Source organism: Mesocricetus auratus, unplaced genomic scaffold (genome assembly GCF_017639785.1).
Source record: "Mesocricetus auratus isolate SY011 unplaced genomic scaffold, BCM_Maur_2.0 Super-Scaffold_15014, whole genome shotgun sequence".
Lineage (NCBI taxonomy): Eukaryota > Metazoa > Chordata > Mammalia > Rodentia > Cricetidae > Mesocricetus > Mesocricetus auratus.
This window is the reverse complement of record NW_024429186.1, coordinates 17,453,889-17,470,332: the sequence shown is the minus strand read 5'-3', so window position 1 is coordinate 17,470,332 and position 16,444 is coordinate 17,453,889. Positions and strand designations below refer to the sequence as shown.

Here is a 16,444-nt window from a genome sequence, read left to right as displayed (position 1 = left end):
GTAGGGCTGGGTTAGTGGACACATATTGCTTGAATCTAGTTTTGTCATGGAATATCTTGTTTCCTCCGTCTATAGTGATTGAGAGCTTTGCCGGGTATAGTAGTCTGGGCTGGCATCCATGGTCTCTTAGTGTAGGTAGAATATCTATCCAGGACCTTCTGGCTTTCAGAGTTTCCATGTTGAAATCAGGTGTAATTCTGATAGGTCTGCCTTTATATGTTACTTGACCTTTTTCCTTAGCTGCTCTTAATATTCTTTCTTTATTTTGTATGTTTGGGGTCTTGATTATTATGTGGCGAGGGGATTTTTTTTTTTTTGTGGTCCACTCTATTTGGTGTTCTGTAGGCTTCTTGTACCTTCATTGGCATGTCTTTCTTAAGGTTGTGAAAGTTTTCTTCTATGATTTTGTTGAATATGCCTTCTGCCCCTTTGAGGTGGATTTCTTCTCCTTCTTCTATACCTATTATTCTTAGGTTTGGTCTTTTCATGGTGTCCCATATTTCCTGGATGTTTTGTGTTAAGGATTTGTTGGATTTACGGTTTTCTTTGGTTGATAAATCCATTTCTCCTAGTGTATCTTTAACACTTGAGATTCTCTCTTCCATCTCTTCTATCCTGTTGGTAATGCTTGTATCGGTAGTGCCTGACTGTTTGTCCAGCTTTTCTATTTTCTGCCTTTCTTCAGATTGTGTTTTTTTAAATGTCTCTATTTCAGTTTTCAACCCTTGCAGTGTTTACATTTCCTCTTGCAATTTTCTGTTCATCTTTTCATCCATTTGTTGCCTTTTATGAATTTTTTGGTTTGTTCTTTCTTCCATTTCTTGCATTTTTTGGTTTGCTTTTTGTTCCATTTCTTGCATTTTGTGCTTTGTTTCTTCTTCCATTTCCTGCCTTTTTTGGTATGTTTCTTCTTCAAATTCTCGCATTTTTTGCTTTGTTTTTTCTTCTATTTCTTGAATTTTTTGCTTCATTTCTTCTTCCATTTCCTGCCTTTTTTGGTTTGTTTTTTCTTCCAATTCTTGCATTTTTTGGTTTGTTTTTTCTTCCATTTCTTGCATTTTTTGGTTTGTTTTTTCTTCCATTTCTTTGAGGGATTTTCCTATATTCTCTTTTAGGGCCTCTATCATTTTCATGAAACTGCTTTTAAGGTCATTCTCTTCTGCTTCATTCGCATTGGAATGTTGGGGTCTTGCTGGTGTGGAGTCTCTAGAATCTGGCGGTGTCATATTTGTTTTTCTGTTGCTGACTGTGTTTTTGTATTGTCTCTTTCCCGTCTCTTCTTCTTTTGGGTGCAGAAAGAGCCCCTTACTGGTCTGGGGACCAGAGTTCCCTTTTGGTGGGTGCTAGCAAGTCCAATAATCTGGTGGTTCTTCTATTCCTTGTCCAAATGCTGGTCCCGTGGGTGGAGAAGAAGAACAGGAATCTGGGGCGCTTAGCCTTCTACCTGGTCCCCTGGACCCTATGCTGTGCAGTTCTCAGGCAATCTGCAGGCATTGGAACACAGGCCAGGAAGCTGGCCTGTTTACCTGATGCTGCCAGAGGAACACCTGCTTCCCTGGACTCTCAGCCTCCTCTGGTTTCCTGGTCTCCTTGGTGGGAGAGAAGACCTGGCGTCTGGGGTGCTTGGCTCTTGCCAGGATTGGGAGCTCTGTGCAGTTCCCAGGCGATCTGCAGGTACTGGAACACAGGCCGGGAAGCCGGCCTGTTTACCTGATGCTGCTGGAGGAACAGCTGCTTCCCTGGACTCTCAGCCTCCTCTCCATGAAGTTGTTTGTAATGTCATTCTCTTCTGCTTCATTTGTATTGGAATGTTGGTGTCTTGCTGATGTGGAGTCTCTAGAATCTGGTGGTGTCATGTTTATCTGTTGCTGAGTTTGTTTTTGTATTGTCTCTTTCCCATCCCTTCTTCTAGTGGGTGCAGAAAGAGCCCCTTACTGGTCTAGTGTTTAGGGGGACCAGAGTTCCCTTTTGGTGGGTACAAGCAAGTCCCATACTCTGGTAATTCTCCTCCTCCTGTTCCTAGTCCTGGTCCCGTGGGTGAGAAGAAGAACGGGAATCTGGGGTGCTGGTCCATAGGCTCCCACTGGAGTTCTGCAGACACTGGTCCTGGTCCCCTGGTCCCGGTGGTGGAAGAGAAGACCAGGAATCTGGGGTGTGTGGCTCTTGCCGGGAAGGGAGGCTCTGTGTCAGTCCCCAGGCAGTCCCCAGGCACTGGTAGGCAAGCCCGGATACAGGGCCTGATTTACCTGGTCCCGTTGGTGGAAAAGAAAATGATGAATCTGGCGTACATGGCTCCCACTGGGAGGGTTGGCTATGTGGCTGTCCCCAGGCACTGGAAGGAACATGTGTTTTCCATATATGGCTAAAGCAATATCTCTCATCCTAGATGTTATTCAGTAGTATTACCTTTCCAGAGTATTATCAAGGGAATTCCATTTTTTCTCCTTTGCACAATGAAACAGACCCATCTGTAACTGATGAAGCATGAGATCGATCATATTACACCTGGGTATAAAGTTTTTATGTTTATTGGTGTTTTCCTAGTATATATGTCTGTGCATCAGGTGTGTGCCTACTGCTCTGGGACATCAGAAGAATGTTGGTCTGCTGGAACTGGGACTTTAGATGACATTGAGCTGCTTTGTTGGTGCTAGGAATCAAACCCAGGTTCCCTGAAGGAGCAGACAGTGTTCTTAACCATGAACTGTCTCTCCAGCCTTCAATACATCGCCTACATGCCTTGGACATCAAATATTTCCTTTACTTAGTTTTTCCAAAGCCATTAAAGAAAAATAGTGGTGTTCTAGTTTCAACAGTACTGGCATGATGTAAACACCTACATTTGTCTGCCACAGAGCCTATTCTTCAGTGGAATCTTGGAACTGTACTGAGTGAAGGACAAGTCAAACAATTGCATCCACATGTGATAGATTTGAAAGTGGCAAAGTGCCCCTGTGCCAATGATGTGGCATTACTTGGCCTAATTTTGAACTCGACAGCTAATGGTAAGTTACAGTCTGATTCAATGTTAGAGGTAAGGTGTGTTTTATAGTGGATAAGGGTGGTTTTACGTGGATTATTTACGTAAATAAATAATGTTTATTGTTTGTTTCTCCACCTCTTCTACTTGCTACTGTGATCTGTTGGAAGGGCTACTCCTTTGAGTTTTCTTATGTCATATAAATGGTGACTTAATACTGGGCATGATGGTGTATGCCTACAATCCTAGTTACTGGGCAGTCTGGAACAAACCAATTGAGTTTAAAGCCAACCTGAGCCACTTGTTAGATCCTGTTTCAAACCCAATTAGCAGTGTCAGTCACATAGTAGGTAGCTGTCTTGACTTGCCTGTGCCCTGTCTTTGCAAGTTTGTTACATTTTCCCAGAGATGGTTTATTGCTTCCTGTATATCTTCTTTATCTGCTATGCACAAATCAGTATTGTTATTTCTGAGAGACTACCTTATTGTATTTATTACACATGTATTTTTCAATTACTGTTAAATATTATGGCATATGGAGGAAAAATAGACACATTTGTCACATTTGTGGCATTAAATGTATGGTTTTCCCACACTGAGCAATTTTTGTGGTTACTAAAGATGCCACGTGGGTATCCTGTCATTTATTCAACTCTGGCAATAGGTACATAGAGTCAGCATCAGCTCTCACAGGTTGAAAAGACTATCTCCCATTTCAGATTCCAGTAACACATACCTGGTTGTGACCTATGCTTCCAACCTGGCTGCTATAAATTGAAGGATCCTATAAGTCCCTTCTTAAATTAAGATTTGGTTAGACTGTTCACAGAACTCAGGGAAAGTCTCATGCATATTTACCAGGGTATTGTCAATGATGTTACATAAGATTCAGGGGAAGAGGCAATCAAAGAGGTACTGAGAGTAAGATCTAGTCAGGTCCCAATCACAGGAAGTCCCATTTCATGGCATCGCATTACACCATCTCAGGACATGGCATTCGTGTCAATCTGGAAGCCCCTCCAAAACCTGGAATTACAGGTATTCATGAGAGGCTTCACATCAATCATTAATTCAACCTCTAGCCTCTCTCCCCCTCCTGAGGATTATTTATGAAGCTGCAAGTTTCAACTCAAAGTATTGTTTGGTCTAGACTGTGTCAAAGTAAAACTAAATGTCTGCTTCCCAGCTACCAGATTTCACATGGAATACTCTGTATCCAATTCATATGTCTTGCCTCTGCCGCTATTCAAATATTTTCATTAGAAACTGTACTCTGGGGTTGGGGACAGCTTAGGCACACTGGCTGGCTCCTGGCATAGAGCCTCTGTAGCTGCGACCTGTGCTGCTTGTCCTGCTGGGAGACAGATACAGCAGTGCTGCTCACAGGTTTAAAGCCTGGAAGTCCTACCCGGTGGTCAGGTAGGACTGACCCTATGACAGGACGATGTCCTGGAACTCCCTCAGAAATATGTCATAATGAATAGGACAGTTGGCCCCCAGTATGGAGCCGCTGCAGTTGCAGCCTGAGGTGCTCACTCTGCTGGGAGATGCAGAGCTGCCTGCAGGCTACAAGCACAAAGGTGAACTTCGTGGTGGCAGACATAGAGGGCAGGGAGGTTTGAGGCAGTCAGGAGCTTGTATGGAACCTGTCCCAGGATGCCCTGCCTAGCTGCCACATCACCCTGACTCATGGCAACAGCAGGATATCTGAAATGAGTATTTTGGCAATGGTCCAGTATTTATAGTCCTTCAAAAAACATAAAGATTGAACCAGACCAATATTTACATACAAAGCTGTCTGGGCCATACATACATACATACATACATACATACATACATACATACACACACACACACACACACATACATACATACACACACATACAGTCATACACTACAGTTTCAAGGTCACTAGGAAGAATGAATATTTCCTGGAGAGGTGGGAAAGACAGAGGAATGGAGTGGAGATTAAGAGGTGGAAAGTTGTGGAAACAGACTCGATGGTGATGGTAAGTGTGAGAGAGGTCTTCAGGGGACTGGAGAACATGTCATGGCCGAATAGGCCAACAGGGGGTGTGCAGCAGTCTGGAGCTAGCACTCCCTTTCAGTCCTCAACACGCCCCCAGCCACATGATCACCGTGGTTCTGAGCAATGGCAGGATGTCCAAGATGAGGAACGGCCCATTTTCCGATTTGGACCTCCTCGGAAGACCTATTGGATGCTGGTACAGAACTGACATTGATTCCCAGTGAGCCCATGAAGCATTGTGACCCTCCAGCTAAAGGAGGCGGTTAGGGAGGTCAGGTGATTAATGGAGTTTTGACTGAAGACTGGCTCACAGTAGGCCTCCAAATTATCCTGTTGTTATTCCCCACTCCAGAATGTATTATTGGGATAGATATACTTAGAAGTTGTCAGAAAACCCATTGGTTCCCTGATTTGTGCAATGAGAGCTATTATGGTTGCAAAGGCCAAAATGGAATCCACTGGAATTACCAGGTAAAATAGTGAATCAAAGACAAGTATCATAGCCTAGGGTGAGTTGCAGAAGTTAGCCAAGGACTTGAAAGATGCAGGGGTGCCCCTTTATTCTTTTTTTGTTTTGTTTTGCTTTTTTAAATTTTTTATTTAAATTATAAAAAATCTTATTTAACATATCAATCCCAGTTCCCTTTCCCTCCCACCCTCCCATGTCCCCACCTACTCTCCCTTACACCCCCCATCCAACCCCCAGGGAGAGTAAAGCCTTCCATAGGGATCATCAAAGTCTTTCACATCATTTGGTGCACGGCCTAGGCCCTCCCTCGTGTATCTAGGCTGAGAAAGCATCCCTCCATGGGGTAATGGGCTCCCAAATCCATTCGTACACTAGAGATAAATACTGGTTCCAGCGCCAGAGGCCCTTAGACTGTCCAGGCCTCCTACCTGACACCCACATTCAGGGGGCCTGGTTCGGTCTTATGCTGGTTCCCCAGCTGTCAGATTGGGGTCTGTGAGCTCCCCTTGTTCAGGTCAGCTGTTTCTGTGGTTTTCCCCAGCATGGTCTTGACCCCTTTGCTCATCTCTCCTCCCTCTCTACAACTGGATTCCAGGAGTGAAGCTCTTGGAAGTGCAGTGGGGTGAGGCACACAGAAACCTTCCTTCTGAGGTGAAGGATAATTTATTGCACCTGGCCTCTCCCAGCACCAAGAAAGAAGCACAATGTTTAGTGGGCCAGTTTGGATTCTGGAGACTGCACATTCCTCACTTGGGTGTGTTACTCTCGCCCATACACCAAGTGGCTCAGAGAACTCCTGGCTTTGCGTGGGATGTGGAAGAGGAGAAGGCTCTTCCCCAGCTCCAGGCTGCTTGCAGGCTGCTCTACCACATGGATTATATGATGTGGCTTCCCTAATGATACTTGAGGCATCAGTGGCTGTCAGAGATGATGATTGGAACTTTTGACAGGCCCATATAGAAAAGCACAGAAAGCAACTTTGGGAGTTTGGACCAAGACTCTACCATCATCTGTAGACAACTCTTCTTTCTCTTTTTGGTCTGCTAATGGACTGTAGTGGAAATTGAACATTTGATAATAGCCACCAACTTACCATGCAAACTGAGCTGCCCATCATGAACTGGGTAACCTACAAAGCCATAAAGTAAGATATACACAGTGACAATCTGTTATCAAATGGAAGTGGAGTATATGCGACTAAAACCTGAGCAGGTTCTGATGACACAAACAAGTTATAAGTTTACCAAATGACCGGCAGCAGGGGGCTGGAAAGATGGCTCATCAGCTAAGAGCACTGACTTCTCTTCCAGAGGACCTGGGTTCAATTCCCAGCACCCACTTGGCAGCTCACAACTGTCTGTAAATCCAAGATCTGACACCCTCACATGGACATACATACAGGCAAAACACCAATCCAAATGCCTGCAGTTTCTATCCCATTACAATGTTGCCTGAACCCAAGTATGCACCTATAGCCTCATGGGTTGTGCCCTATGATCAGTTGACTGGGGAGAGAGAAAACTAGAGCCTGGTTTACCAAAGGTTCTGCACATTATTCAGGCACCACCCAGAAGTAGACCGCTGTAGCATTACAACCTCTTTCTGAGACAATGCTGAAGACACCAGCAAAAGCAAATCTCAATCGGCAGTACACATGATCATATATTTTTGTTTGAAAGAAGAAATAGCCAGATGTGTGATAGTTCTCTGGTTGATGCTCCTTAGCCAATGGATTGATTAGATGTCAGGGATTGGAAAGAAATGGTTGAAAACATTGTGAGAAAGACATCTGGGGAAGAAGTATGTGGATAGATCTCTCCACTTGGATGAAGGATGGAAAGGTACCTGTATCCCATGTAAATGCCCATCAAAAATGACTTCAGAGGGGAGAGGATCAATAATCAAGTAGATAGGATGATCCATTGTATGAACAGTTATACTATTACCCCTTCCATCCTTGTCATTACCCAATGATACCATGAATGAAGTGGCTGTGCTTGCAGAGATAGCAGTTCTACATTATACATGAACTTGACAACATGGACTTCCACTTACCAAGGCTGACCAGGACAGTTGCTGCTGAGTACCAGATCTGCCAACAGCAGAGAACAACACTGTGCCCCAGATAAGGCAACATTCCTCAGGGTCAGTTATGGAACTGGTGGCAGGTTGACCACATTGGACAAATATCACAAGAGAAAGGACAGTGCTTTGTCTTCCTGGAGTGGGTACTTATTCTAGTTATGGATTTGCCTTTCCTGTATGCATTACTTCTGCCAAAATCCACCATCTGTGAACTTACAGAATGCCTTATCCACCATCATGATACTCCCCACAGTATTGCTCACTTCACAGTCAGAGAAGTGTGGCAGTGGGACCAAGATCATGGAATCCATTTATCTTAATAGGTTCCTCAGCATCCTGAACCAGCTTACCTAATAGAGTGATGGGATGGCCTTTTGAAGACACAGTTATAGCACAGATTAGGTGGCAGTAGCTTGGATGGCTGGGACAAGAGTCTCCAGAAGGTGGATATGCTTTGCATCAGCATCATATATATGCTTTGGTCTCTCCCATAGCCAGAATCTATGAGTTCAGGAACTTAGGGGGGAAAAACTCTAGCTAGTACCCCTAGTGACCCACTAGGAAAAATTTTGCTTCCTATTCCCATGACCTTTAATTCTGTTGTCGTAGAAGTTTTGGTTCCAGAGGAAGGAGTTCTCCTGCTAGGAGACATAATAATCATTCCATTCAATGGAAGCTCAGACTATCCCCTGGGCACTTTGGGTTCTGATTCCCTTAACCCTACAGATAAGAAAAGAATAAGTGTTAGGAGGGTCAGTGATTCAGATTCTCAAGGGAAAATTGGATTGTTCTCCACAATGGAGAGAAGAAAAGTTATGTCTGGAATGCAGAAGACTATGTTGCCTCTTGGGATTCCTATGTCCTCTGATTAATGTCAAGGGGGAAACTGCAACAACCTAATCCAGACAGGATGACAAAGGATGCAGGCCCTTCAGGAATGAGGGTATGTGTCAATCCCCCAGGAAAAGAGCCAAGACTTCCTGAGGGTTTGCTCAGAGTAGAGGAAATATGGTAAGGTAGTATGTGAATACAATATAAATGCTAGCTAAGTCCGTTTGAATAAATGAAGATTATAATTGTTTCTGTGGCCGGGTGTGGGTGGCGCACGCCTTTAATCCCAGCACTCGGGAGGCAGAGGCAGGTGGATCTCTGTGAGTTCGAGGCCAGCCTGGTCTACAGAGCGAGTTCCAGGGCAGCCTCCAAGGCCACAGAGAAACCTTGTCTCGAAAAACCAAAAAAAAAATAATTGTTTCTGTGATCTTTTGTTAAGAATGTATTTTTGCAGATATTTGTGTTTTCTTTCTTGATTTCTTTATATGCAAAGTAACATCAATTAAGAAATATTAACGGTTATCATATTTGTAAGTTTTTACATACTAAGAGAATGTCCCTCAAGAGCCATTACCACCTATCCTAAAATTTAGAATTTGATTAAGTATATAATGTTTTTGTGGGTGGGACAGTTATATCCTATGAGGTATAACTATGGCCTGGTTATTGGTTTTACTTGGAAATTAAACTTGCCATCCATAGGAGGAATGATTGTCCAGTTGACAAGAGGTAGACTCGTGTTGGCTCTTCATGGTTGTCAACCTCACTACACCTAGAATCAACTATGACCCAAAGTGCTGGGTACACCTGTGAGGGTTTTTCTTAATTAAATCATTTGAAGTAGCTATACTCACCCTTATTCAGGCCCACACCCTTTGTGGCATCCTATATAAAGGACATGGAATGGAGAGACCACCTCGAATGCCCATTCCTGATAATGAACTTGATGTCTATAACCATCCGGGAGCCTTCATCCTGTGACTGATGGAAGCAGAGGCAAACACAATTAATCACTGAACTGAACCCAAGGAACCCAGTGACAGAGAGAGAGGAGTGATGAGCAAATTGGCAAAGAATGGGCTGGCAAAACCAGCAGAGACAGCTGATCTGAACAGGGGAGAGCTCTTGGACCCCAGACTGACAGTGGGGAGGCCAGCATGGGACTGATCTGGACCCCCCAAATGTGAGTGTCAGCGAGAAGGCCTGGGCAACCTATGGGGCCCTGAGCTGTGGATCAGTGTCTATCCCTGGAATACAAACAGTCATCGTGTGCCTATAGCACAAAGAGGGATGCTCTCTCAGCCTGGACTCTTAGGGGCGTGCCTGGACCCTACCCAGAGTAAAATGACAGACTCTAGATATCCCCTATGTGGAAGGATTTGGCAATAGGGGGAGGGTTGGGGGAAAGGGGAGTTCAGGAGGAGGGGAGGGAGAGGGAACTGGGATTGACATGTAAAACAAGCTATTTAAAATTAAAATAAAAAATGATAAAAAAACAACAAAAAATTACAAAAAAAATAAAGGACATGGAAGAAGGATGCTTTTGGTTTTGCCTGCTGCTCTCGCCTGTACTATCAAGTGCATTCCTTCACTGGCATTAGAGCCAACTTCTTCAGGATTGTGGCATATACCCAAGACCAGCTGGGATACCCAGCCTGATGGACTGAACAACTACTGCATTTCTGGACTTTCCACTGGTAGATGGCCATTGTTGGACTAACTGGACTACAATCTCTATGGCATTCTAAATAATCCCCCTCATATAATATGTATGTATTTATAACCTATACATATGAGTTTGTTTTCATTTCAAATATTTGGATTTTTTTATGACTAAAGGTATATGTCATAGATAGATAGATAGACAGATAGATGACAAATAGCTATGAAAGAGAGATTCATTCATTCTATCAGTTCTAGAGAACTGTGACTGATTCAGTGTGGAAGATCCTGTGTTAGGAGCAGGTTTGTGTTCACAGAATTCAGCTCTGCAAAGTTGCCTGGCTCTACTTTCTTTCTCTTTCCCGGCAGGTGTTTACATAGGCAGGACCATTTCTGGATTTTGGGAATATAATGAAACCAGATGGCATAACATGACAGATATCATCTATTCATATCTTAAAGATGGTAATTTTTCTGGTTCTCTTTATCTTCATGATTTCATTTAATTTGAAACTCATTTAGTATTTCTGAAATGTCTTTCTAAAGTGTTCACTGTTTATAACCTATAGTATGATTTGATTTCTTCCTTCAGAACACCAAGGACTTACAATGATAGATATGGTTTTAACAAATCACTTTTTAGTCATTCTCACCTCTTTGGGTCTTTATGTAAGTAGTGATCTTCGCTATCCAATCTCAGCACACATACAGGTATGAAAATTTTTGTAATCCATTTATAACTCTTAATATCTTCTGTGGTATAAAAAGAAATGTTCATCAATTGAGTTGTAAATAGTATATCTTAGAACTAAAAATTAAAAAGATGCAAAGATGATAAAACAACTTTTCCTTTTGCTTCATAGTATTTGAAGTAAAAGTTGAAATTGTCTTTAGTTTAACTACTGGACTATTATAGTGAATTTTAAACATATGCAATGGGAAAGCCATCATCTATCTATCCACTTGTCTATTTATTTATTGGCTAATATGTTTCTAAAATGCTATAAGGTAATTTATATGGATACACATTATATTAAAACTAACAGAAATTAAGTATTTTGTTAAAGAAATGATGCATGCCTAAGATGATGGAGATGCCAGTTATCCTAAGATAATTACATACTATACAAGTATATTGAAATGTCATACTGTCATTTTACATGTGTAAAATTATAAGCTAATCAACAATAAAGTAGACTCCAAGGTTCTTCCTATAGCTGGGTGAATCCTGTCGGGAAATTCTGTGGTAGGGCAACTGAAAATTATTTCACCAAGAAGCAATGAAAAATGAAGTTGGGAATATTTATCCAGGCCTATCTCCAGAGACTAGAGTATTTCTTCAGACAGAAAGACATAGTAAGAATAAAAGATAACATAACTCTAGGACGAAGAAAGAGAAATATACATTTAGACGGAACTATGTACATACCATGAAGTCCCATCAAGAGAAGTTTCATTAACGTTTGGTCATATATCTGCTAAAATACAAAAGAAAATAAAGGTGTTTTCTCATTCTCTGTGTGTGTGCTGTGTGCGTGTGCTATGCGCATGTGCATGTGTGGTACACCTTAAACTACAAAGGTTTGTTACACCTTCTGAAAAGCAACTAAATTTTTAACTTTCTTATTTCCTCCCTCCTCATCCTCTTCTCCTCCAGCTGTCAAGAGCAGACTTTTGTGGTTTTGAAAGGGTAAGACTTTTGATTTCCTAATATTGGTTTAGAAGACACATATTCACTTGGTAACTTGCAAAGCAATAATTCACAATCTAGATGTTTAGTGCTACTGTAAAATTATTATCAGTTTAAACTATAACCTGATTCCATAGCCACCATGCTCTTCTCATTTCGGTAGCTGTTCTTTCCTTCTGGCGGGTTCTCTCTTGGCTGTGGAGACTGCTCAGGCATGCTCTGCACAGAGATGCCTAGGAGCAAAGGGCAAGGCCTGGAATCAGGCAGAAGTTTTACTTCCCAACCCACCTGCCCTGTATCTACCCAGAAAAGGGAGCACTTGCCACGAGATCTGACAACGCCTTTTACGTGCTTTTGCATTACTTCTTCCTCTATTAGTTTACTTCTTTCTCTGTTATGAAATCCATCTGTCACATTCAACAAGGCCATTTTCATCACATAGCATGCACTGTCACTTTTGAAACTGCAAGGAAAATTGTAACATGAATACATAGAAGACCTAGAGACTGATATTGGGGCTCAAACTTCAAGCTGTATATCAGAAAAGCAAAGCAACTGGCCACTAGCTTCTTACCTCTACCTCAGGCTGACTGGGCTGATCCTGCAGCCTCTCCTCAGTGTGGCTGGAAAATTAATGCTCCCTACTGAATACTGAAGACCCTGCTTCTATCTTTTATACCCCTCTACTGAGGGGATTAAAGGCATGTGATCTGTTACTCTTTGAGACGGATTCATTCTCATGTATCCCTGGGTGGCTTTGAAATCAGAGAGCTCCATCTGCCTCTTAATCCTTAGTCCTAGGATTAAAGGTATGTACCACTACCTCCTAGAATCTGGCTACTAGGATTAAAGGTGTGTGACTGGCTTCTATTGCTTGTGGCTGACTTTGCTTTCTGAAACTCAGGCAAGCTTTAATAAATCATAAATAACATATTACTAAAGAAAATTGTAAATAATCATTTTCAGGCTTTAGCATGTCCATTTCCATTTTGCCTGTGTTCTACACAGTCACTACAAGGAAGAAACCACATTTACTTCTCAGGAGCCAAACAGAACTAATTGTAATATGAAATATTGGTGAAAGGGAAAGTAAAATAGAGAATTGGTAAATCAATAGAGAAAACAAATAAATGATGGAAAGAACAAATGGAAATAGTTTATCTCTTATCTTAAATTCACATGCTCCAACTAAGCCAATCAAAAATGTTAGTGTGCTAGAAATGTAGCTCATTGGTAGAACCTTTGTCTTGCATACTCAGGCTCTGGGTTCAATTCCCAGCAACACCAATGTATTCAATGTATAGAAACATTTACTTGTGGTTTTACTGAAATGGAGTATGGAAATTATTTTCCCAAACTTAGGGTACTCTATTTAAACAGTAGAATATGGACTCAAGTAATGAGATCATAGATCCTGGAAACACAGGGAAGCAAAGGAAAGGCAAGTAGAGGATCCTGAAAAGATAGCTTACTCTCAGAACTCCAGGGACTATCAAACGTTTTCTTCTCATCACTGCAGGGGATGGGGGAAGCAGTTATGAGAGACCAGAGAGAAGACTGCTGGAAGGGAGAACTGAGACAGGATGGAGGACATCTTCAGGGAAAGAAAGCTTTCCATGGTGATCTTCCAATTTGTGGAAACAGCAACTAAGAGGAGTAGAGAGCATGGTCTCCTCTCATTCAGGCATTTCCAGAGACTAATGTCTCCTGAAAAGCACTCGAGTTCTCCTTCAAAAATTTCTGAGGTCACCAGGGTCCCAAGGGAAAACAGTCATTAAAATCAAGAGATGTTCAATAATGCTAGCAGTGAAGACGGCAAATGTACCAGAGCAACAAAATTTAGCTAATAAAATGGTAGCATACACTGAGCTGCTACCAAGTTCACTGTTACTAACACTGAGATAGTAAAAGAAAAAGGAAAACATGGCATTGGTGGCACATACCTTCAATTCCAGGACTTGGGAAGAACAGGCATGAGTTCCATGACACACATGAGTTTCAGGACAGCCAGGACTGAAACACTGTCTTAAAAGAAACAAACAAACAAAAAATGAAGAAGTAGAAGAAAGAAAAAGAAATAACAATAAAATAAAATACAGGCAACCAACATGCATTAGGTATTTGTATAGCACAAAAACACTTTCTGGGACTACATTCCACAATTGTAATTAAAAGTAAAATAAAGTGAAAGATAGCATAGCCATTAATTAGATGCAGACTAGTGCCACAGAAGTTGAAAATGAATAAACATCTTCAAATGTTTGGAGGAAATTGCTACAGCAGGTACTAGCTGGTTCAATGTCTGGTGATGGCCCACTTCCTGGTTCACACACACAGCTGTCTCCTCCCTGTGTCCTTATTTGGCAGAGAGGGTGGGGTTATATCTCGGCATTCTCTCTTGTAAGGGCACTGACCTCACCTATCCAGTGTCCTTCAAATTATGAAAGGCATCGAACTCCTCTACCTAATCACTTCCCAAAGCTTATCTTCAAATATCCTCTCAAAGACAAAAGACAGAACTAAACTAAACTAAACCAAACTAAAACTTATTTCAGCAACAGAGAGGAAGCTGTTGGCTTTTAAATCATAGGGGATTTAAAAAGTGAGTTTGCCTTTCTGATTGGCTGGATTCCCTTGAAAAGCAGATGTCCATGGGGCTCTGTCCTCAAATTTGGCTATGGTGTCCTTTATACTAGCATTTTCTAAGTGATTGTTCTCTAGCCATTAGTAAGAATAGCTGCCAGGCTTGTCATGTTTTTTGCTATCCCAGAAGGAATTAAGGCTTTCCATCCTCTCTTAACAGTTGTTTTCATTGCTCATGTAGCCACTCCCAGGAGTGACTACATCCAAGGACAGCCACCTGGCTGTTTCAATTTGGATTCATGTCACAAAAAGTGCAGGAATAGTTTAAACAGAAGGAAAAGGCATAGTTGAATGCCCAAAAGTTTCTACATTAAAATTTTCCAGATTGATAATGATAATTATGGTATCCTGAAACCTGGAGACTTTTATGTGAATTTGAAAGTTTTATTTTAGCAGCTTAATTTGAGTGATGATATAGCATAATTAAAAAGTCATGGTCAATTCACTCTTAAAAGGTGCCTTTCTTTGCTGAGTGTTTAATCAAGGTACAATTGACATGGTATAATTTTATCTTTTTATCATGTTCAGCACTATGGTTTTTTGCTATCAACCAACACCAGGGCCAATTTTAGGACAATTTAAAGGTTTTCATGAGCAAGTTCTATTGATTTTATCACTGCTGTATCTATAAAAGCACAAGGGTTTTCTTGTCTATAGCAGCTGGGAAGTGAAAATCTTCCCCTAGCAAACCTTCATCTCATTATAGTTCATGTTCAACAAAAAATGATCTTACTTTGTTGGTCACTTCCCTCTTATGCCCAATTTGCAGTGCCTTACATTGCTGCTCCTCTTCTGTTCAGGTTCCTTATGCCCTGTTGCAGCAAACGTGGGATAAAAGATAAGTTGTGCCCCATTCTAACTGTGGTGAAAAGGGTTAAGGAGCTTCTGGGGAGTAGAAAGACGCTTCATAACCAAGAACATCATCATGCCTTGCTATTCTGCTCTTGGTGACTGTTGACCTCGAGCATTCTGGTTTCTTGACCCCATTCTGCAACCTCTTCCATGTGTATAGTTTTTCTACCTTTATTTGCCTCACATCCACAAATGATCAAAATTTTGGAATCTTTAAAGTAAGCTTCTTGCTGTTTAAAATCTTAACTCCAGATATGACCCAATTGACATTTTATTTATATATTTATATAGGTTGACTATATCAAAGGAAAACTGTGGTATAATGAAAAATGTTTTGCAAACAGAGAAAAATTTGAAGGTAAGTTTTAAGACATGTTAGCAGATGTTATCACTACTGGTTACATACGTAGATTAAATTAAATGCATTGATTCCAAAATTGAATAAAATGAGAAGATAACTATTATATATGAATTAATGTCCTAAAACGGAGGAAGCTAGGCTCAGTAGTTGTATACACTTGTTATCCCTTTAACTCTCAGCAGGCATAAACAGGAACACTGATGGCTTGAGGCTACCCTGGACCACATACTTACAGCTTTTCTAAAATGAATGGGAGTGACACTTCTGCCTAAATTCAAGAGAACTGTGCCAAAGACACATTAGTAGATGGTACAGAACTGGCATTGTTTTATGCAGGCAGCTTTACAAACACTAGCACTTCCTGAGTCAATGTTATTCATATTTTCTTCACTTTTGTTCTTCACAGTTGATTATGTGTCTATCACTTTCGACAGAAACAGGACCCTAAGTGAGGTATGACATAGAGAACTTTGTTAAACATAAGTTCAAGAATTGTTATTAATCTAAAATATGGTACTTAAACACACAGAAAAACGTAAGTCCAGTGGTGTCTTCTTTTAGACTTAATAGCAGATATCTACTTTTGTTAAAATGCAGAGACTCTAGCCGAATAATTCATACAAAAGAAGAAGGGTTCTTTGAAGTCTCTTCTGAAATTGAATACACTCAGAAGACAGGAATATATATTAAAGAATTAAAACTATGATTGGTGATCCAGATGTGGTGGCACACAGCTGTAATTCTAGCAATCAGCCTGTGGAAGCCGAAAAATCAAATTCAATATGAACTTAGATTACATATTCTAGGCCAGCATAGGTTTACATAGTGAAAATATGTCCTTA

The 16,444-nt window shown here is 41.3% G+C and overlaps 1 protein-coding gene across 2 annotated transcripts in view; it reads left to right on the top strand.

Annotated features, from left to right (window-relative positions):
- Nucleotides 1–16,444, top strand: part of LOC110340584 (cation channel sperm-associated protein subunit beta) — a 115,869-nt gene that overhangs the window by 32,467 nt on the left and 66,958 nt on the right. For both annotated transcript variants that reach the window (XM_040743361.1, XM_040743360.1), the window contains exons 6-11: nt 2,856–3,005; nt 10,426–10,521; nt 10,649–10,767; nt 11,714–11,746; nt 15,533–15,599; nt 16,009–16,055. In XM_040743361.1, the coding sequence (XP_040599295.1) occupies nt 2,856–3,005; nt 10,426–10,521; nt 10,649–10,767; nt 11,714–11,746; nt 15,533–15,599; nt 16,009–16,055 (512 nt within the window). The remainder of the gene's footprint in view (nt 1–2,855; nt 3,006–10,425; nt 10,522–10,648; nt 10,768–11,713; nt 11,747–15,532; nt 15,600–16,008; nt 16,056–16,444) is intronic.